The 24,022-nt window shown below is 39.9% G+C and overlaps 1 protein-coding gene across 1 annotated transcript in view; it reads left to right on the forward strand.

The window, feature by feature from the left end:
* Positions 1–1,582: 1,582 nt before the first annotated feature.
* LOC146369210 (uncharacterized) overlaps positions 1,583–24,022 on the forward strand; it is a 40,016-nt gene continuing 17,576 nt past the window's right edge. The window contains exons 1-4 of the mRNA XM_084909550.1: positions 1,583–2,316; positions 10,050–10,202; positions 16,923–17,497; positions 18,299–18,457. Of these exons, the coding sequence (XP_084765676.1) occupies positions 1,668–2,316; positions 10,050–10,202; positions 16,923–17,497; positions 18,299–18,457 (1,536 nt within the window). The 5' untranslated portion in view covers positions 1,583–1,667. The remainder of the gene's footprint in view (positions 2,317–10,049; positions 10,203–16,922; positions 17,498–18,298; positions 18,458–24,022) is intronic.

The raw sequence follows: 24,022 nt of genomic DNA on the forward strand, positions 1-24,022 counted from the left end.
TTTAAATGTTTGTGGCTCACGTGCGCGATATTTGTATACACAGCATAATAAAGTGCACATGCCTCTCACCCCCAGTGTTTATTTACTTTATGCACACTTTCTTCTACCACCTGATTATCTGTGCAAAGTTTTCTTCTCGGCTGCACACTAAAATAGTATGAATGCACCATGCACCCTTCTTTCTCTCTCTGTTTCTCTGAGTATTAATATTAAGCCAGGTTGCTGTCTTAACTGGGTCACCTCAGTTTTCCCAATGAGCAGTTTAACATGTTATGTAATGGCTTATAAATATAGCCAGTCAGTGTTGGATATGTGAGCAGCAGGCTGCACAGAAGAAACTGTGTCAGCTCTCTTTTAAAGCTTGTAATATTAAAATACAGATTTACTGTAGCTATATGAGTCACATAAAGTCAATGCTGGACTCAGTACATGCTTACACACATCTCTTCTGTCACTGCATGCACAGACATCAAATCTCTGCTCATGACTTGCATCATGCAATAATCTTGTCACAATATTTATAACCAGCTGTAACTTTACAATTCCCCTCGTGCAGCTGCTAATCACGTTTGCTATTCATGGTTGATTGTCACACGCTGACAGGCCTTGTACTGAGAACTCTGATTGAAGAAAATGTTTTCATCTCAGTAAATCAAAGTGTAAACAACGCCAGAGGATTCATGACACGGTCTAATGATGTGTTGTGCGAGGGAGAGTGATAAGCTCATTCAGTTGTAAAGATTAAAGAGGGCATATTTATCTCTTTAATGGGAGCAGTCGCATGTGCAGTCCTACACTGTCAACACTTACTGTACACTTCCCCACAAGTTCTGTCAGTCAGCTTATGGCCATTCTGCCAAAATATAAGCACATAGACTAAAGTGAAGTCTGTGCAGGACCTTTTAAGATGTTGGATTAATGCAGTCTTTTTAATGACATGTCTGAAAACTTCAAAGTGATTTAATATCACTGAAAATTACATTTTTACTTAGGGATGGCAATTTTTTTTTATTTTTATTACTGATTCTTTTTGTTTGTTTGCTTTTCATTAGCAGAAACAAGGTCCACAATTTAAAACACCCTCATACCTGAGGTTTAGCGGTAGTGTTCAAATGATCAGGTCAGCCACAGACATTAAGCATGCAAACATACGTCTTATTTGAACGTATTTGTAAGTTTTGCTTTGGGACTGTCCCCAAATATTATGCAAGAGAAAACTGTTGGATTGTATGGTTTTGGTCCATAATGCTGTAGGATCTCTACCTTTAAAATATAACTTTGTTGCGATTTGGAGCAATGAAAGTTGGCATATGATTTAAATTTAATCTTAAAAATCTAATGGCTGCATTTCAGTACTCAAAAAGTTGTTGAGCTTTAGAAATATTTGGCTCCTTATAGTTAAAATCTACACCTTTCCTTGTTTCATAAACACAAAATACCATAGATCGTACGTAAAATAAAACACATGCTGCTAAGGCACAGATACTTAAGCCCCGCCTCTATTTTTTCCCTCGCTACCTGTCAGTCGAGCCTGAGTCCCGCCTCCTCGCTGCCTGGCTGTCAATTCAAGTTCGGCCCCGCCCCTTCATCGCCTGTCTGAACGTCGCGGAAAAAAAGCAGCATCGGCTGCCGTTGGGGGAAGAGAGTAAATAGAGAGAAGCCTCAAGATGGCTGACTCGCAGGGCAGTATTCACCTCTCTGGAGCTGCCTCTCTTGCTACTACTCCTACTGTAGCCTCCGTTCAAAGCGCGCTCGGCAAGCCGACCGAGGCGAAAGGAACCCTTGACAACCACTCCCAGTCTTCCCGTGATTTCAACCAGCCGCCGCCGCCCAAGAAGGTCCGAGTCGAAGAGAGGAGCGTTAAACCCAAGAAACTCAACAGGGACGGAGGAGTGGGAGGCAACGGTAGCGGTAAAGAGAAACTCCAGCAGCACACGAAGCTGCAGAGTTATGGCAGCAGCTCGGGCTTGTGGAGCTGTAGTCCGGTTAAGACGGCCACCAGCAGCAGCAACAACAACCCGTCTCCGGTGGGTGCTACTGGTGGGTCCCAGACACCGATAACCCATCACAAAGTCTTTAAACAGAGCGATTTCTTCCTCCATAAGGCACCTTCTTCCTCCAAATCCAAGAAACTAAGTAAGGATAAACAGCGAGAGAAAGAGAGGGAAAAGGGGAAAGGAGGCGGAGAGGAGAAAAAGAAACATAAACTGTTGTTGACCTCCGGATCTGGGACTACTGTTAATAACGACGTCGGTAAATTTAATAACATTTCTGCAGCGAAGAAAGAAAATGGAGATGTCACGTTGCCACCAAAAGGTAAGCCATTATGTTTTCATCTATTTTATGAGTTAGTGGCATTAATAAACTTTGTGTTTATTATAAGCAGGCTAGCGTTCTGCCCTTTTATAGTGACTTGGCTAGCCGCTCGGGATACGAACATGTGCCCCGGAGTGTACAGTTTCTCTGCTTTCTCATCTGCCTGTAAACGGTCCCGTTTTTCGGAATGGCTGCTGTTGAAAAGGGCGCCCCTTAACGTCGTGCAAGATGCCCGAAAAAAATCCTCGAGCGTTGCATTAATTGATATTTGGTCGCTCGGGAACGTGTTCGCGTCGAGTTTGGAGCGTGTGAAAGCGCAGCAGTTTTAATCGATGGAGTCTCTGCGGAGTATGGCTGCCAGCTTTCCGTCGCTTGTTCACCCGCTTGTGAACCCTCGAGCTCTACTGGAGCCGCGTTCCAGAGCAGTATAGTCGCACGACCTGGCCGTTATCGCAACCAGCCGCGCTCGTCCTGCGGTAATTTTTTTTTAACATATTAACGTCGCATTGACTAAACATATCCACCCTTGTTTATATACGTTAGCCACTGACCCAGTACAGTTAAAAGATAAACAAATAAATAACGGCATCTTAAAAACGTTTATAAAAACGAGCTGTAATTTGTCACACCAGCGTTATGGTTGAGACTCGTTAATCAATGACATCCCTGCGCGTGCAAGTATTTATTTTCCTTGGGAGCTGTGTTTGTCCTGGCGTTACATGTGTGCTGTCATAACAATATAAAAACCGCCCGCCATTATAGGGTAAGTGTTGTTTTGGTAGAGCACCACGCCCCCCTCTGTAACCCCAGGCTGTAAGGGGAAACAGACACAGAGCTCCGTGGCTTGTTGATACTGCATCATCTACAGTTGTGCATGCAGAAATTCAACCTTCACACCCCCAAAGCATTAATTTCTACACAGACATCTTTATTGCTACAATGTTGTAATTACACTTGGACTTTAATGAGAATATTTTGTTTTGAGCGTGGCCACTGGACTTGCTAAATGCCATTTAGATGGTTGGGTGGGAGAGGGAGATAAATAGTCTTATTTTCTCGATTGCGTCCTTTAAAATGGTGCATGGTGCTGTGAAAGTATTTGCCCCTTTCCTGATTTCTTTTTTGCACATTTGTCACACTTACTGTTTCGGTTCAGCACACACATTTGATATTACACAAAGTTAACCTGAGTAAATACAAAAACAGATTTTTAAATCATGGTTTAATGTATTAAAGGAGAATAGCTTTCTAAATCTACCTGGCCCCATGTGAAAAAGTAACTGCCCCTCCTTGTTAAATCATAATTAAAAGCAGGCTCGATCACTTCCAGAGCTTTGAAAACAAGAAATCGCTTAAATGATGGTGATGGTCTGGAGCTGCTTTGTTGCTTCAGGACCTGGGTGACATCCCATAATTGATCGGTGATAAGCTCATTCAGTTGTAAAGAAAATCGGTTTAAGAATCTTTGGAATGACCTTAAACAGGTCGTTCATGGTAAAAAAACAAAACAAAAAAAACCCCTCCATTGTGGCTGAATTAAAAAAAAAAAAAAAATTCTGCAAAGAGTGAGCCAAAATTTCCCCACAGCCATGTAAAACACTCATTGCTGGTTATTGTAAATACTTGATCGCAGTTCTTGCTGCGGGGTGACATAACCCGTTATTAAGTTCACAAGGCATTATTTTCTTCCACAGGTAGGTTTGGAGAGTTGTTAGCTTTTTGGGCATTTTTTGTGTTTTTTTTATTTTATTGTTGTTGGTTTCCTCTAATCAGTGAAATTATTAAAAAACTTAATTTTGTATTTTCTCAGGTTATCATTGTCTAACATTTAAAATTAGTTTGATGATCTCAAACATAAGTTTGACAAATATGCAAAAAACACCAAGAAGTCAGTAAGGATGCAAATACTTATTATCAGCGTCCTTTTGTCACACCAAAGCAGCGTGCCAAAACCCATGCATATGCACATTTGTGCTTGCCAATGTGTGGACATGTATTCACTTGTTAAATGTTTAGACACTAGCAAGGGTGGGCACATGTGATTGCATGATGTCACCCGTTTCCAGTTGGGTAGTCTAAGAGATCATGACATACTCTGAACAGTCACCACAAACAATTAGGGTACCAGAAGGAAACGTGTTGTTCGCCTGTAGCCCTAAACACTTTGAGACACGCAGTCTTGTAAACAGGCTGCGCTGAGTGCAACTTTAATATGTTCATGTAAATATGTGGCTGGTGGCAGCGTTTTATTTAAAACACATAGATGTGGCTTTAATGATTACCCACAAAACATCACATGATTTGCTTTGCAGATAATGTGTCATTTTCACCCCAAACTCTGTAATGAATATTTTCCATTAGGCAGTTATACCACTTAAAGTCACTTAGTGCAGCTTATGATTTTCATTTCTGGACCTGACTAGCTAAATATAGATGCAGCCTTTAGTAGTGATAACTAAAACCGCTCCTGCAACAGTTTCACTGAGGTGCTCTTCAGTAAAGCACTGAACCTCTAATTGCTTTAGTGAGTTGCTCAATGGCCAGCAGTAAGAGACTGTAATTATATTAAGTAGAAGATGAGGAAGTGTGTGAATGTGGAGCTCAAAATGTACATTAATTCTAAACAAAATGAGAAAATTGACAAGATTGCTGTTCTGCGGAAGGACATGTATTTGAGGCCAATTTATGCTCTGACCTTCCTGCAAGGAAAGAATCTTTCCTACAGGGATCCAAAGGGTATCACATCATCATGGTAATATTATTAGTGGCAAAAGCAAGTGCCAGGGAGCTGTGACTGCCAGTTACATTTGATGCTGAAATAGGATACATGAGTCAGACAAAGTGCAGTGAGCAGTAGACCAAGAAAAGGGAATTTTTAAGTTGTAGGTATAATTAGGAAGTCAAGCTAGTTGCAAATCAAGTTTGACCTTGTGTAAGGTATTTATGCAGCCTTCTGAGCTGTTGTTATATTTACACACAGTTTGATATTGCAAATGCAGTTTGTCGAATACATTTAGCCATAATCAGATGTTCTCAGACCAAGTTCCAGTGAAAGCATTCCAGTATACAAAGAAAATGTTGCACAAAAATGACGTCAATACCAATTTTTATTTTTAAAAACCTCCAAACAGCAGACGTAGCTCTCCTCTTCAGATGTGCTTCCAGTCTCTTCTCTTCATTCTCAGTCTCTCTGCTCAGTTCCAACACCTACTATAGAGAGTTACTTTCATTAATTGTTGTGTCACATAATTAATACCACAAGCAACGAGGATAAGAAGTTGAAAGGCTTCATCTTTCCAGCACTGTATGCCAGGCGGTATTTGCAGCCAAACAAACTGTACATTAAGAAGCCTTTGAGAAGCTATAGTAGGTATATTAGCTGGTACTTGTATGTTATTTAATCATTGAGTACATTGCCCGCCACTAACTGAATTGAAATTCTTGTTCTGAACTGCTATATCACAGGATGACATGAACTGTTGATAAATGAAGTTTACTGTAGTGCTGCACAAAATGTTACCACCGGCCACGATTTGTCAGCGAGCCTCCCTTAAGTAGCAGTAGCTGATGTTTTACCTTGGTTTTATTGGGCTTATAGCCAGACAGGCTTTGCTTGCTGCTGATCTCAGATCATGTAGTTGCTGTTTACTCGTTTTTTTTTTTTTTTTACCAGCTAGAGTCTCCAAACTTGCCTTTGTTAATAACCATTGTTAACAGAAAAAGCAAAAGTGCTGTCCTCTTTCTATTGATTGAATAATTGAAGCTTCATTTAGTGGGAGCTTTAGACCATCAATGCTTACAGTCAACAAATCTGAGAGCAGATTCTGTAGATATTAATTCGTCATTACCTTTTGCAATTTTATAGTGATATTAAAAGCATAATTCTGGTCTGTTTCCATTTTAATATGCAGAAGCAAGAATATTATCAAGTCCTTAAGTGTATCTGTTTGTGCAAAAGCCTAATATTATGCCCATTCAGACACTTGTGCTGCATAATGTAGAGATTAAAATTCATGTTACCAGTTCTGTTTTTGGCAAGTGTTACGGTTGTTTTGTGTTGTAGCTTTGACTTCTCTGCATTTCTATCTACTGTTAAAAGCCCATAATTAGTTTATTGTGTGGATGTAAATTTACCATGCTTAAAGAACCACCAAATATGTCTGGAGCTGCACATCTGAATTACACTGAGGAGAAAATGAAGCTTAACTACCATCATCGCCCAATTAAGTTTCTCTTAGCTTTTTTTTTAATTTGTATTTTTTCCTCAGAAAAAAATGGCAAGATCCTTAGCACAGCGTGTGCATTGCCAATACAATGACAAACACTGTATGAGTCCTATTGCTAAATCATTTTGGTTGGTGAAGCATGGATTTGCCACACCAGCAGGGGTGGACTGACCATCTGGAGTAGCAGGATTTTCCTGAGAGACGAGTGTACCTGCAGCCCTGCAGTGATTTTTTTTTCTTTAATGTTTTTTGATCATGCTTAGATTTAACAGCTAGTTTCACACATATCATGTATTTTTCTATTAAAATCGCCTTCATTTCAACATGTAAACCGTATTTACAGTTGCATGTATATACTGATGGGAAACTGATAAAACGCTGAGCTCCCTGTTACAGTGTTTTGCATTTTGATTTTTTTTCTCCTTAAAATATGCACACATGCTTGGCCTTGGGAAAGTTTTTTTCTTCTTCCCGTTATGCTCAGCATCTCACAGAGAGCATGTTTACTGCTAAAAATGTGAGCTTGCAAGTATCCAGCACATTTTCACATGAAAATTCTGCTCAAACTGTGTTGTTCACAGTGGAGAGCTCAGTGTGTCTAAACTTTGAAGGCCTCAGATTCTTCCAGAAAAAACAAGATTTGCATGGTCCTGTTAATTACCCCCCCATCCCCCCAAAAAAGAAAAAAGCACAATGAACAGATGAAGAAGAAGCCCATCCCTCTAAGTTAACGGCTGGTAGATATGTAGACATTCCAGGCTTTAGATAGTGACACCAATGGTAGCGTATCCTTGGGCAATGGCCACTCGTTGCCTAGGTAAGCCTCTAATGTATTTACTACCATGTCATATGTCAATCAGCAGTATCCTGCAGTCTCACTGGTAGTTTCTGTTGAGAAAAGTTTTATATCTAGAATGATCTTCTTTTTTTCCCCTCCCATATGTTGTTGAAGTCATTGACTTCTTGGGGTTGCCAGGTTGCTGCCGATAGTTTCTTGTGTGGACGCAGCCTCACTGTTACACTGATATCCAATCCCAGAATCACCAGTTAACCTACCAAGCATGTCTTTGGACTGTGAAAGGAAGCTGGGGTATCCTTAGGGAGCCCACACAGGCACAGGGAGACGAGCCGACAAATGAGCAAAAAACATGCATGCATGCATGGAAAGTCTGCAGCTGGGTGGAACCTTCTTGCTGTGAAGTGACATTACTTACCACTGGACCACTGTGACACCTTTCCCAAGTAAATAGAACCTCAAATGAAACTTTGGCCTGTATTCGAAAATGATTTTGCCACAAGAGAAACCTTGGCTAGAGGATAAGCCTGGTATCATAATGGCAGTATAAAGCAGACCTTTAACATAATAAGCCACCTATCACTAATGGTGATATGACTGTTTAAAGTTTACCCAAAATGCACTTTTTTATCATGTGAATTAGCAGCTAACGGGTAAATATGGGCATTAAGCTGGTGCACTTTTGCTGTTGAAACTATAAATTATGCTCTGTTATTGCTACTTAATTTTTAATGGCAGACAATTGGAGGGATCTGGGTTTCCCTTTGAAATGTAACAACTTTAAAATGTCAGAATGCACATATTTTTTATTTTTTCTGATAATTTTTATTTTGCTGTAATTTTTCTTGATAAGAAGAAATGAGATATAGATGAGTGGTTGCGTCGTTGAAGTTTACTAACTGCCGGCCTCTGGCTCTCTGTCTTTCAAAGTCTTATCTCTCCTGTGATCATCCAAAGCGTGAAAACTACCTGCTGCGTTTCCCTTCCAAACTGGCTGCTGCTAGAAAATCAAAAAACGGAATGAAGAGGGGGAAGAAAACATGCTTCAGTCACGTGGATACCGTTCATTTCAAATTCATTCAGATCTCTAGTTTTGTGCTGTTTTGCCCTGGAAATATGAACTTAGCTTTAGAACTTGTGGCCATCGAAGCCTTGACATCTTTTCTCGGATCGTGTCATCAGATAAAACCCTGGTTTCACCCTGTTACTTTCTTTATTTCACGGGAAAGCACCTTCTCTCAAGGCGAGAGAAGTCAACATGCTTCACTGTATATTTTCAGTTCACATCAGCCACCTGGACTAATTTACTGCCATTTCCTCTAAAGTTAAGGCTTATGAATGTTACTGCTCTGGCATGGCCTTACATGTTTTTATAAATCTGGCAACAGATCTGAGTGAGCGCTCCTTTGTAGGCTGTTTCCTGTGGAGCTAAATTGTCGTTTTGAGACGTGCTGTTTTTTTCCACTAGGCAGCTTACACTGTCTAGTAATTTAGCAGCATTTCTTTTGCATAGGGAACGTTGACATCCTTGGCATTCCACTATTCACCACAAGCTATGAGGAGCACGATCACCTGCGTCTTAAGTAGCAAAAGCAAAACAGTCTGCTGAAATGTATTTAAGTACTATGATGGAAAAATGTATCAATGTACATCTAATTCTCCTAATGCTCCTATAAGCCTTTTTACTTTGAAAGCTTTTTTTCTCCTTTGATCCCACAAACAGGGAGTGCAACCACACTGTGTTCACTTTCCCACTCCCTACATCCACAGAAGAGTGAACAGTCTGAAAACACGGCTTCCTTTCAAAGATGGATCCGACTGAGTTCAAAGGGGGGAAAAAAGTTCTCTGGGAAGGAAAAGAAGGAATGGACAAAATAACACTATGGAAAACACAAAGGATTTTTTTTCATGAGGAAATAAAAAAATATAAAGCAAATCAAGGAATACAAAAATGTATAAAACGAGGGTTATTTGAAGATGGGTAAGGGTTTTTAGCTCAGCTGGAGGGGAGATGTGCAGATTTAAAGAATAAATGTCTGTTTGCCGGGGTGCCTCACACTTAAACACACCTTTCCGAAAGCTCTCCAACAATCCAGCTGAAAAGGTGTGTGTGTATGTGATACTGACATTTTAAAACTGATGCTCTCATCCGCAGCGATTTGCACCGAGCGTTGCATTAGAGCGCACTCCAATTCCTCAATGTGCTACACTTGCTCAACACTCAGATGGAGACGTGCAGGAAAAGGAAAAGAAAATAAGCTGAAAAGCAAAGAGAGGATTTTAGGACTTTTAAAATTAAATGGGAACATATTAATGATAGTAGAGGGTTACATTTTTTGGGTATGAGGTGTGTCTTGATGAAACTGTGCTATTTTGAGTGAAGTTGCAGAGCGGCTGCTGCATTCTCAAAGGGAAGGTCATTGCAGGGCTTAGATAAAAGTATGGGTTTGGCAATGGGATGATTTTCTTTTCCCCTTTAGCAGTAGGGGAAAAAACATTTGTAGAGGAAAGATCAACAAAATTAAAAGTCAAGAGTGATAGCAGAGGTGAAGGGCTTGGCAAGAGAACAGGTGAGCTGTTAGAGAAGCAAATTGGAGCGAGCAAAGTGCACTCAAACATCTGTGTACATGCTTGCGTGGGGGTACATCTGAGATCTTATGCTAATGTGCTTTCACCATTGAGACATGAAACGTTGCTCACTGCTTCCACAGATCACTCCACCAAGGACAAGGCGAAGGAGAGGGAGCGAGAGGAGAGGGAGAAGAAGAAGGTCAAAGAGCGAGAGAAAGAAAAGGAGAAGAAGAAGCACAAAGTGATGAATGAGATCAAGAGGGAGAATGGAGAAGTCAAGCAGCCGATTAAAGGTTGGTGGAAACTTGCACACATGCATACTAAGTGACTTTTATAGAGATGAATTAAATTATTCTTTCTATTATTAGAGAAAGTTGCACATTAAAATGGATCAGCGTTTAATTTGCTGCTGCTGGCAGAAAATATAACTACTAAAATAAAAGTAAACTACAACTACAAACGTAAGTGTGTTGTGTGCAATAAATGAAACAAAAACCATGCAAATAAAACACATCACACATGTTGCAGTAGCATAGCATTGAGTCATAAATACTGTTTTTTCCATATACAAGTGGAGCTCAGATCTGCTGCTAAGGTAACCAAACATGACCCACTTCCACAGTGCGCTGTACAGTAAATCATCATTATGTTTCCAATGTACACATCAGTGTGCTAGAAAAGGTCCAGTTTAGCACTGTAGCTGTCATGGCTGAACTCTTCAAGTGTGACCAGAGTTACAACCTTTTATTTTCACTGAGAACTTGATCCCTGGTGTTAGGTTGACCTTTGCACTTTGCTGCTCCTCACATGTAGCGTTGGTGCCTATGGTTTATTTAGCCCTTATGGTTTATTGAATTAAGGCAGCAGTGGTTGTAATAGGAGAAGCTGAGAGTCTCCACAGTCTGTCATCCCCTCCTGTTCCCATTTCTTGCTCCCTTTGTCTCTGCTAGTTCGTCGTCTTTTATAATCTTTGTAGCTTTATTGGTGTTTATTTCTGCCTGCTCTTGTTCTCAGGTTGGTTTAAATAAGTATTTCTGATGTGATTCTTTAATGTTTGACCATTAGAATACATGTTTTACAGTAGCTCTGTTTATGTGCAGTCTTATTTTTGTGTTTTTAAAAGTCCAAACAGAATAAAAATGCTCCAAATATTGTTCCATATAAAGGTCCTGACTGTAATTTCAGTTTGAAAATCCTCTTTTTTTTAATGTCATTGATCAGGGCTTTTCCTGGGTTAAATGAGCCTTTGAGGGGAAGGCTGTGTGTAAACACAAGTCCTCATGTAGTTTTGCATACATTTTCCTGTTAACTACCCATTTGATAAACAAAAATGTATATCAAGTTTGATTAAACTTTATTAAATATTGAAAAAAATGTTGGTTCTTTGGTGGAAGGCCCAAATCACTTTGTTGTTGTTGTATTTTTTAAATATGCAATTACCTGACTGTGTTCATGCTACTTTTAATGCTTTTCCACGTTCCCAAAGCCAGCAACTTACATGCTGTAGTGACCTTATTTTATATTGAATTTAAAAAAAAAATACAAACACCAAAGAAATAAGAGCAGCACATTAATGGTAGCTTCTGTGTTGAGCAGCAGATGGTCTGAAGATGATCATCTTCAGGGAGATGGTCATAAAGGATTAGATGGTGATCACGAAGGCGAGTGTATGACCTATTCGTTACTATACGCATGTCACACAGTTGTTTGATTAGATGCATCAGCGCAGCTAAATACCAGATTATATTAAATCCCATCTCCTGTAAACATATTTTGATGTATATATAGCGCTTTGAGTGTCTAGAAAAGTGCTATATAAATGTAATCTATTATAATTATTATCATTATTATATATAGCCAATATAAATTTCAGTTTGGGATAGGCAGCCAATAAAAAGAAAGATGGCTTAAAGGGGGAAGAAAGGGAGCCAAAATGGTTAGTTTCTGACAGTAGATGAACTGATTGGTCTCACACAGGCCTGGTATAAGATCAAAGCAAAAATTATAAGCAGCTCAAGCAAAACTTGAGTGTGATTGGCCCTCTTCAAAATCCGTTTTCATGTCCCAGAAATAGAAAACTTAAAGTGGTTGTCTTTTTATATTATAGTTAATTAAAACAATTGACAAAACCCCCAACTCATTTTAATATGATTAATAGTTGCAACCCTAAATATGTTTAGCTTTGTTACTCTCTCATGTAATTGCCTTTCTGTGCTTGTTTCTGTTGTCAGGCATAGTTTTAACTTCCTGTTTATTAGAGTGTGACTGATGGGTGATTATCTAGATCAAACTTTTAAATATTCTTGTCACAGATCTTCTTAGAATGATGAGAAAAATATATTTTTGCTCTTGAACACATTTCTTTTGTTGTTCAGTTTTGTATACGTTAAGATGGCGGTTTTCTTTGAACACTTGTCTGCATCCATTATTGATGCAACCCTGCTGGTGATGAAGTCAGGCTCACCTGTGTGCGTGTGCGTGCACACCTTATCAATGCGGTGCAGCGGCGACTTTCATTGTTAACCTTTTGACAGTAGTGAATTATTTGCAGAGCGCTGTGATCATAATCTCCACCTAACTGTGCGCGAGTAATCTGAGTTCAGCCGTTTATCAACAGGGATGTTTTGCTTTTTAAGATCCACCCCATCCCACTCTTTTTTTTCTTTTTTCTTTTTTAATAAAGAGTGACACAGGCTCATACGCACAAACCACTTATTGACACGTGTGAATGCCAATTTTACTTCAATTGATTTGATTTGCTGGAGAGCTCTGGGGGAGTTTGTTATGGTATGTCACGACCCCGCTGTGACATTTCAAGGACTTAGCTGTGCTTTGGGCACATAGTGTGACCAGTGGCTGCAGATGGAAATTACAGACGGATAAATTGGTGCACTATTTCAATCTTCCCATTTTCTGTCAAAAGGCCACACTTCCTAGTAATGCTGGTTCATTCCCTCATTATGAGGGTAGAGTTAAGAAAAGACTGGACTGAGAGCAAGAGGCATGTGTTAATCCTGCAGCCGTCCTGTGAGAGAGTCCGCTATTTAATCACTTGTTTAAGGGACGCACTGAAACCTGCGATTAGATTTTTGAGGCGGGGCAGGGGGGGCTCTCCCCACCAGAGAGAAGGTTTTCTGTAATAGTGAGTGTGGCATTTAATCAGAGGGTATTACAGTGACAGAGAGACCGGGAGTGAAAGTTAGAAATTTAATCAGTGAGAGAGTGTTAAGTTTACAATTGAAAAGGACGACCAAGAGAGAGAGGGGCAGCCAGTGGAAACGTGTATAGGAAATCAATAAGCAGCAAATGACCATTCTGACAGTAAGTCTGCTTTACTGCCAGTGAGGCTGTTTGATAGTGGGTCTGTGTGTGTGTTTATTTGAGTGGGAATTTATCTGACCATAAACTGATCATGACCATCCAGCCAAATGGTCCAACTATGCATTTGTTTGTGTATAAACAAAAGGGAAGTTGCAGTTTTTGCCCAGGAAAAGTCATCAGCAGAGTGAACATGTATGTACAATATTAAGTTACAATTTTAATTTTTTTAGAGCAGCTGCCAATGGCTGAACAAGTAGACCTATTATAACGGATAATTAAAACTGGTTGTTAGCAGATCAAATTAAGTCTAATGATTTAGTTCATTGGTTATTTCAGGAAAATGTATTTTACCCTAGATATGTGATTTTCTACAGTAATGAATGCAACAAGCCTGACTGATACAAGATTTTTTTTTTTAATGTTTGGCACGTAATAATAAGCCTGTCACATTTACTTCACAATCACCTGATTATAATAATTTCAGCTGACTAATTGTACCTCTTTAAACACAGCTGGATGAAATTACATCACTATTTTCATGTTGTTTTTCACCAGTTTTGCCCTCTTCTATTAATGGCACTTCAAGGTGATCAAGTTAAACTATTGTGCCGGCTGCACTGCAATAAGCAGCTGTTGAGAATTAACAGCATGGATTTAGCCGTTAAGCCAAAACCTCACCAGTGGGAGCATGTTGGTTTTAAGCCAAATAGAAAGAAGGAGCACAATAACTTGTTCTTTGTAAAATTTGCAGAAATAGGCGGCTGACTTGGTAACATAGGCTGTTGTGTAGAGTAGATGTTTATGGCATAAATTCACCTGCTTCCAACTTTCTGGGTTGAAGGTCGAACAACACTTGTAGTTTGGTAAAGCAATAAAGTTGTTCTTCAATGTGTTTGGCCTGTAGCCTTCATCAGGGTACACATAAAATGAACAAAAGACAATTAGGCCATCAACGGTTTGTACCATCAAGTAAACATTATACAGTTGAAACAGTTTATTGGTTTCTGATAGAAGTGTAGATCCTTGTTCCCCTTTACAGATCGCAAATAGAAGAGCAGTGAACTGTATTCCTTTAACAAGATATTTGTTGCTCTTCCTGTTAAAAGGGAGTTTTTTCCTTCCCATTGTTGCCAAATGTTTACTCCAATGTGATCATCTGATTGTTGGGCTTTTTTCTTTGGAAAATTTGTAGGCTCTTTCCTTGCTATATAGAGGACCTTGAGGCAACTGTTGTAAAAATAAAACAGTATTGAATTGAGTTTTATAATCCAGAGAAGATTTAAAACCAGAAAAAACATGTTTTCAAGTGGCAACATGTTGCAGCAACTCCATTTCTCTATTATGATTTTCATTTTTTTAAGGCCTTATTTTATTTATTTATTTATTTATTTAAATCAAGTATATATTCTAATTTTTCAGAAAAATAGGTTATATTCATTAATAGACACTTTCAGCGTTGGTACGATAAACAATGAAGCACACTGAATGTGCTTCAAAGCAGGCTATATTCCAGATAAAAGACTGAAAGGTACAAAATCACCAGCTAATGACCAATCAGTTCTCTGGAAAATAATAGGCTATTTCCTGGATGATCTCTGGGACCTTTTGACCTTGGATGTTTTTGTGTCTCACTAAAGAGCATTAATATAGATTGCTTTTTTTTCTTGCTATTGGCTGTAAGCAATTTTAAAATGGTTTCATATTACTGTAACCTTGTATGCAGTGTTATGACATGATCATAACTGTCACATTCTCCGGTGTATTAAAGATAGAACCAGTGAAACTGGTAAACTTACATAGCTGGCATAGCACTTTAAGTTTTGTTGACTAAAGCTTTTAGAGTGCACACATTCAGCTAGAGCTTTGTAGTACTACACTTACTGTACAGTGCTTTTTCTATCAATCACACTGCTGTTTAGGTAACAGCAGCTTTGCTGCCTTCAGCAATCACTTCACACTTGTTTTAATGTTATAGGTAAAATATTCCGCTGTGCTGCCGGTTGGCCTCTCCATGTTTGTGATTGGTCACACGCTGCCAACACCGCCTCGTTCATGTGTAGCTAGATTGGGAAACCCTGGGTTCAGTTATCCAGTTGATAACCGCCTTTGTGTGACTGCTTAGCCTGACATCGGGGTAAGTGAAACCAGATCACATAAAGAGATCCTGGGTATGTTGAACTTGCTTCATCTGTGATTTGATGGAGGTTGAAGGAATAAACGTCTGTTTGGGTGTACAGGGAATTGGGGGAGGGTGACTATGGGTTAAAGCGCTTTTGGATTAGTAGCTCAGCTATTGTACTGCAAATACCCCCACCCCCGCTGTGCTTTCTTCTGTCTCCCTCCTTTCTTGTGTGGCATTGAACTTGTGTGGGGTACACACTAGACTAAAGCTGTGCGTTAGTGAGGTGAGGGCAGCAGCACCACTGTCATCATGACTGAAGTGCACGTATATATTTACTGTAAATGCATACGTGTCCATGTGTTTGCACAATAACTGTGGAATCAGAAACTAGAAAGCAACATGTATCCAAATTGTCATGCTTTGACACACACACACACACACACACACACACACACACACACACACACACACACACACACACACACACACATAGACAAACAGATACAGTAGCACTTTGCATAAATTTGCATGTTCCATGTTGTCCTGCCTGAGGCGTCGAAGAGATGGACTGCCATGTACGGTATTATGTCTTTGCAAATATGCCACTGGAGAGTGCGCTTCCTGGCTTAGTCATATCTGCTTTTCTCAAGGGATTCAGTTTCAATGTTCTTCACTTTATTTTATGTATACACCTCAGGAGATATATGCCAACTGGGGGAAAACTTGCAGTGAGTCATCTGCTTAAAACAGTTAGTACTCGTTATTCTCAGTTGTTTTGTTTGTAGGGCATTAAATGTGTACCTGAATGTGTTTATTATTAGACGCTTTAAAATAAATAATAACAAAAATCTGAGTAAAGCTTTTAATTTTACTGTCTTTCTTTCTTCTTTTTTTTCAGAACCTCACTCCTTCTAGCCTCCATTTTTCCACCCCTTCACTTTATTTTACTTGCATTTTCAGAGCTGCAGTTATTGCAAGAAGACTGATTTCACTGTTTTAGTGACATAAGAGACACACGGCACTCAAAGCTTGGATAGAAAACTATAGGAGGACTCTGCAACGGCGCAGATGGCAATAGAAGTATAACTTCAGGAGAAGGGGGTTTTGGGGCAAAGTCAGCCAAGTTTTGATGTGGGTTTTATCACGTTTGACTGATAACTCGTGCATTTATTTCTCAGTGACCACTGAAATTAAAGTTAATTCAGATGATGCATCAATAAACGTGCCTCCTGGCATTTTAAGATTGCTGCTAACTTGCAAGACTTGGTTCTAGAAGGACTTTGGAGAAATCTATTCTCACAGCAGGGAGCTGGGAGAGTTTGTTGATCCACCGTGCATCAAATAACACATGATGGATTATAACAAATCTGTCATGAAAGCCTCTTCAGAGCTGGATTTCTTCTTATTTTGTGGTATTTCACAAAAATCCTTCAATAGTGCCTTTCTCTCTCTCTCTCTCTCTCTCTCTCTCTCTCTCTCTCTCTCTCTCTCTCTCTCTCTCTCTCTCTCTCTCTCTCTCTCTCTCTCTCTCTCTCTCTCTCTCTCTCTCTCTTTCTGTTGCTCTGTCCAGATGACAAAGAGAAAGCCAAGATCAACTCAGAGGAGCTGCAAATCAAAAAAGTGAAGAAGAAAAAGAAGAAGAAACACAAAGAAGGGGAGAAGCACAAGCATGTGAAGATGTACCACCGGTCCTGCCAAACCATCTGTGCTGGCCTGCTTCTCCTCCCTCCCTCCTCCACGTCCCCCACCTCGTCTTCCTCCCCCTCTGAAATAAAACACGACTCCTCCCTATCTTTATTTAAGTCCCCTCTACCTGTTTATCCTCCACCTAACAACAAAAGCTCCCATCTCCCGCCCTCCTCTCCTTCGAAATCTCACCTGAACTCTCTTCACAACTCACTTAACTCTCCGTTGTCGTCCACCACGTCACCTCTTTCCTCCCCAACCAAACAGCAACCGCAATGCTCGTATCCCGGTATGGCGGATCTGGAGTTTGCCTCGTACATTCACGTAGAAAACCAGCCTAACGGAGGCGCCTTAGTGGCTCACGCCTACACGTCGCAGCTCTCCTCTCTCTCAGTGGACCAGAGGGAAAGGTTTGCTCAGGAGTTTGTCACGTTGGTGTTCAGTGAGGACGCGTCCCAGGTGCAGCATGTGTATTGATCAGATTGATCTTTGAATGTTGAGTTCAGTGCAGTGTTATTTGCAGCTGCAGTGTAGCACCTGCTGCTGACTATGTTTCATTAAAAACACTTTTTAGTTATGTAGACGGGGGATGCACTGATCTGCTATTCAGATGGGTTAGGCAGGATTCAGTCAGATATTTTCATAATATGAATGAAAAGTGAGAGCTTGAAGCTTGACTTTTTTGTGTGTTTACAGCTTTTCTCTTCTTTGATTGCAAAAGTTTTTTACTTGACTACAAACTGTGAACTTTGTCAAGTGATTTCACATGACTGAAAAGCTGTTATTTCACTAATAAATAGCAGTTCAGTTAATATATAGTCTTGGATTTATTAATTTATGTATTTATTTTTTCGTGAGTTTGTAATTTTAGACTTGTTGCCTAAAACCGTCACACATGCTCAGAGACCAGTCAGTTATCTCCTGACAGCCACTGGTTGCTAGGGAAAAATCTGTATTCCTTGATACCACTTTCAGTCATTTAGTGGTTGTTATAGGATTTTTAGTTGCCAGGGGGTTGCCAACTACTCCCATACCTTTAACCATAAAAGAATAAATTGCAATCTTTTCCTATAGTGACGACTCAACATTAATTTCATAATGGTATCAGATCAGTACTTTGGGTATTTGTAGCATATCTGTGATCAAATGAATTGGATTGGTGCATCCCTCATTTATACTTAAACTCTTAGACTAGTAATTTAAAATCCTTTTCCTAAACCATCATCTTGATCTAAATTAAAACTGCTGACTGTTTTGCAGGCTGCTCGTTATGTCATGGGAATCGTCCACGGAGAAGCCAAGTACCTGCCGGACTTTTTGGACTACTTCTCAACCAAGTTTCCGTCGGCTCCGGTGAAAATGGAAATAATTGGAAAGAAAGACATAGAAACCACAACTATGGCTAATTTCTACTCTCAGGTCAGTCGAACACAGGCACATAAAGGGGAAGAGTGGTGTCATAGATGTTGTGCTGTATGTGTGCTGTGGCTTGGATATTATTGGAACTGATACAGACAGTTCTGCAACCATGCTGACTAGTTGCTTTTCTGATTTACACCGTTTTTGCTGCTGCTTGTGCAGTTTTGAAGCAGTTTCCCCAGAGAGCAAAAAACAAATGTCAAGCTTTCAAACATGAAAAATAAAAGCTCAAAAGCATCAAATGGAAAAGGCCACATGCTTCCATGTTACTGTCTGTCGTTTGCATCAGTCTGGGTGTTACAACCGTCTATGAAGACAGGAAATAAGTGATATGTCGTATACACTTAGAAGGTTGTGTGATGCAGGGTAAATTGAGGATGCAATGTGAAGGCCAGGATAGATGATGTCATGCTAGGACTGTCCATGCAACAGTTGCAAGAAGAGGTGGAGGCCTTTTGTCATGTTGTATATGCAAATGTATAAACATACACACACTTTTGTTTCTGGCTTAAATGCATTATGTTGCTTTCTGTGGTGCGATGCATGAAAAACAGTTGTTTTTAACAAATGGAGTTTGACCTGAGAAGCTACAGCTCTGTGTTTCCTCTACACTTCAGTGCTTTGCTTTTCTTAATCAGAGTTAATCTTGAAGTGACTTTTGTATAAATATTGGTTTTTGCTCAAGGTTTGCATAAAACATTTTCTTAGCAGTAATAGCAATTTTTCTGTCACTGTAGAAGTAAATACAAGGGCTGTTTATGAAGGCTCAACCTTTTTTGTTTTACGATTGCGAGTAAAATTCAATAAGAATTGTAGGAATCATTTTTAGTATAATGTCTTTAACAGATATACGGTAGTCTGTTAAGATTTACACTTAAAAGTTAAGCGAGATGGCTTTCAGAAGTAATGCCGTGTGCAGTTCAGTCTGAATTATTCATTAGTTCACTTTATACCAACTTCAGGAAACTGAAATGGACCAAGTTGGTGTTACAGTCCTCAAATGCAGCAGTTGTTTTTTTTTGTTGTTGTTGTTTTTTTTGTCCCTTGGGACAGGTACCTCTATTGATCTAAAGATTTGAAGACAGGAATTAGAGAAGTTATGATACCAGAAATTTCTGTACCAACTTGGACTCTGAAAACTAAAAAAAATTATTAAATTATTCTTAAAAAAACAAAACAAAAAACCCCTGAAGAAAATAAAACAAAACAAAACACAGATCCAAAGCATTTTACTGTTATATCACATCCACAGCAGGGAAAAAAGAACATATTCTTTTTTGTCTCTTGATTTTTTTTCTTTGCTGTAAAAAGGCTGATGGGGTTTTGTTGTCACCCTGCTGGGTGGCCGGGCGGGCATCATCACCTAAGTTCAGTTAGTAAGGGTGTCAACTAAAATCTCGGGAGATCAAAACTTAGAGATTTATAATCTTGTGAATACAATAATTCAAGAAGGAAGTCACCTGGGATTTTTCAATTGAAAACTGAAATGAAAACTTGACTGTGATAACTCAAGAACAAGCTAATGGAAGATTTTGAAAGTGATACCATCGGTGTGTCTACTAGGCTGACAGAGACCGCTTGTGGTGTGCAGTATGTTCAGACCTTTGGGTGTTGCTGAGCTGACCGGTGCAGTGGGGTTTTTTAAGAGTGCACCATATTGTTGATTTGGCAGCTGCTCAAGTTTGGGTTTTTTTCCCCCGCAACTCAATGATGGGCTCCTTCTGACATGAATGCAAGTTCAACACTTGGAATCAGCTCCAGAGCTTTTATGCATTCAGCTTATGATAACAAGGGAACAGGAACAGGCCCTGCTTTGCCATGAAGCTTCTCTTGAAAATGGGATACTGTGTTTAAAAATTAATGTAATTCCTTAAGCTGTTAATGTGAACATTTTTGTTAAACCCCTTTAATTAAAGCTGAAAGTCTGCACTTTAATCACAGTACACCTTAATTTTTAAATAAAATATTAAGGTTGAGATATATAAAATGGACATTTAACACTGAGTGGGCGCTGCTTTGAAAAGAATGGAACAACACTTCTCTCTTATTCAGCTTTAAATGGGGAATTATCAGACTGTCAGAGACCTGTGGTGCATGAAGCTTTTATCAGTCAGGCAGCACAGTTATAGATGCATAGTTCTCTATTAACATCCACTACCCCTCTGCACTAAAAACCTTCCTAGTGGAAACCCAGCTGTACGCATCAACTGCGCAGAGTTCCGCTTTTCTTTTCCCCTCAGGAAAAATCAGTGGAATGTAAATAAATTTAATATTCATCTAACTCCTTATCCACCTTGGTGTCATGGGTCGGGGGACTGGAGCCTCTCCCAGATGTCATTGGGAAAAACACACAGACACATCCAAACCTGCTGCCAGTTTAGAATCACCAGATATTAACCTATCGTGCATGTCTTTACTGTGAAAGTGAGCTGGAGTACCTGGAAAACATGTGACTCCACACAGAAAGGCCACTGCATGCCAGGAGGACTGAACCCAGAGCCTTCTTGCGACCAGGATGACGGTGCTAACCATATCACCCATTTAGAATATGGCCTACTAAGGATACAGCCAGCTCCCAGCTCTTTTTATCAACAATCCCTAATGCTAGCCTAAAGATGAACGCGTCAGCGTTTGTGGATTTTGGGTGATTAGCTTTGCTAGAGCAGTTGGCAGCTGTCACAATTTGCAAAGATAACTTTTTAGGCTCAGAATTAACATTCTGAAGACATTTTCAATGCAGAGTTGACAAGTGATATTCATTCATCTTGAGTTTAGTGTAAAGAGTAAGTTGACTGGATTTGAGGTGCTTAGAGAAGTATTGCATCTGTTTTTAAAAAATGCTGGCTTTAATTGTCTTTAAGTATTATGCCACTATACTTGCTGCTATGTTTCCACATATTGTTTCCCAGTACCTTTAAAAAACAAACTATTTAAAAAAAAAAAAAAAAAAAAACTGCCAAGTTTTCAGACATTTGTCATCAACTTGTTCCAGTTCTCCCTGGTGGTAAATATAGAAAGTAAGGGAAGAAGGTGACGTGATGATGGGGAGGGAAACGTAATGATTAAATGAAAAGACTGGATGGCTGCTGTGAACATGAAAAAGTTGTATTGTTGTGGCTTTAACCATCTGGTCGAGTCATCTGCTTCCATCTGTTCAGCATTAAACAGCTTTTGGCATTAAACTGATGTCTGATTTCGCAGACTTAATGACAACATTATCAACGACAACAGCGTTGTGTGCAGCACACGTTTGGACGTGGCTGTTACTCTGACGCCTCTTAATCATGAGATATCAAAGTTCAAAGCAAGCGGACATACTTGTTAGAGAGGGAAGAGACTATTAAAAGCATATAACACAAGAGGCTGCATGAAGCATAGTCTAAAATAGATGAGAAAGAGAGGATTTTATATAAGAAATGTGACAGAATTGGCAGCGAAGGGATGAGAGGGAAGAAGTCGAGTTAAAGACTCTGAGAAATGACTGCTGTCAGCCAGGTGGTGGCTTCACGGTAAAGCAGGTTGGGGACTCACCTCCAGCAACAAAAAGGTGCTTTTCTTCTCAAACCTCCTGACCACTTTTCGACCCACAACACTTTTGAGGACAGCGGGAAAAAGTAGAACTGTTTATGTAGGTGTGTTGCTGGGATGGATTGTCTCCTCTGGGCACAGTGACGCAGCTAGACCTCTTCATTTCAAGTTGTCCCATGTCTATAGTTCACTAATGAAAAGCTTTTTGTTGCCTCAAACCTCCTGAGTGGCTCTGTACTGAGATACCGCCTGCTCTTTTTCAATGTGAGTACAGCCAGGATTGGTTACCATACTCTTGTAAAGAGTGTGTGTGGTGTACTACAGGGGGTAGATCAGTTTGTGTGTTCTAATGCTCTCCTTCTGGCTGTTTTCTTCTTTTGTGTGGAATATTCATAATGTTTTCTCCCTGTATTTCCTTCTGTTTTTGGACAGTTTTGCCTCCACAGGAACACCTTGATCTCAGCATGACTGTGAATCAATTAAATCCAGTTGAAATGAAAGCATGAAACATCCTTATTGTGTAATTTTTGTCTAAATTTCCCTGCAAACCTGTGTCCCGTGCTGTCCCTTTAAGAGTAATGTTCCTTGCAGGGCTAACGTCATTGTCCACTGGTCTTGTTAATTTTTTTTCTCCCCTCCCTGTAAAGCTCTCGGCAGTGACCTTGGGAAGTACACTTACAGTCCCCACACACACACACACACACACACACACACACACACACACACACACACACACACAGATGTGAGCATGCATACTGATAGTAAATACACAGGAACAAGTACACACACACGCATATACAGAGATTAATGTTGTATCATCCCCATTTCTCTCCCTCCCGCTGTGTTAGTCTGTCTCTCTTTTATCTCTCTCCTCCATGTTTCTGTTATCGAGCCATAAATGACTGGACCGCTGCTTTTTGTATGGTGTGTGCAGAAAGGAGAGCAAAGCAAATTGCCACCGCTTGCAATCTTTTCTTCTTTGTTTGTGCTCAAATTTATCTCCCACAGTATGAGACACAATCACCCACACACTTCTCTACGAAGTTACTTGCGTACCTATAGCGATTGATAATGAATAGCGTGTAAGAGAGGATGTTTGTTATGCTCACAATGTGACCGCAGGCACCGAAGTTGCTTTGCTGCTGCTCAGGCTGCGTGCCTGTATTTTGTATTCAGCACCTGTCTAAAGCCATTTTCAGTACCGGTAAGAATTATGGAAGATTACAGCTCTCCATTTTCTCAGGGCAAGTACAGCCCAACAGTCAATACGTGGTGTGCTAGGACGCTGAGGTAATTTGGTCTTTCTCCTTTTAGTCACTGAGAGCAATGATGTCGGTACGTCGTCAAAAGATTAAAACGAGGCAAAACAGCAGAATGCAGCTTTTTAATATTTTATTAATCTGTGCTCATAATGTGCTTGTGTTAATGCTTTATCACTGCAGAAAAACATTCACAGCAATGCCGCATATGTAAATGGAGTAAAAGCCAGCAGGTTTATGGGTCAGAGTGGGGGAAAAAGAAGCCCAGTACTTTATAAATGTGTAAACTTATTGACTAGAATAGAAATATCCTTTATTGTCCTTCATTAGGGAAATTCAGCATCAAAGTGACAGGCAGATGGAGCTTGCAGATTCACACAAAAGTAAAGAATATATAAAATAAGAGACTGTACAGTAAGTAAGTAAGGGCAGCTTACAACTTAATGCAAACAAATACTGTATAGTTCAAAGCAAATACTGGACAAAAGCTCAGAAATTCCGATTATACAGAGGAAGATGTTGCAACAGTTTGAAAAGATGAGACTTTGTGGGGGGAAAGTCAAAAATCCTATATCAGTGCTGATTTCGAGGGTTTGTCTGAGTGGCGAGACCAGTCTTTCAGGACAATACTACCATTTAGCTGAGCTCTCTAAGACGTATTCCCCAACCCGCTGGTGAGTAGTTGCAGGAGGCTGCTGGTAGTCTCTGTTCTACCGCTATTACTCACCAGGTACTCTCTGAGCTGTAGAAAAACTGAAAAGTATGACACAAACCAGAA

This window comes from Perissodus microlepis, chromosome 17 (genome assembly GCF_051167445.1).
Source record: "Perissodus microlepis isolate ML-2025 ecotype Zambia chromosome 17, ASM5116744v1, whole genome shotgun sequence".
NCBI classification, from domain to species: Eukaryota; Metazoa; Chordata; class Actinopteri; order Cichliformes; family Cichlidae; genus Perissodus; species Perissodus microlepis.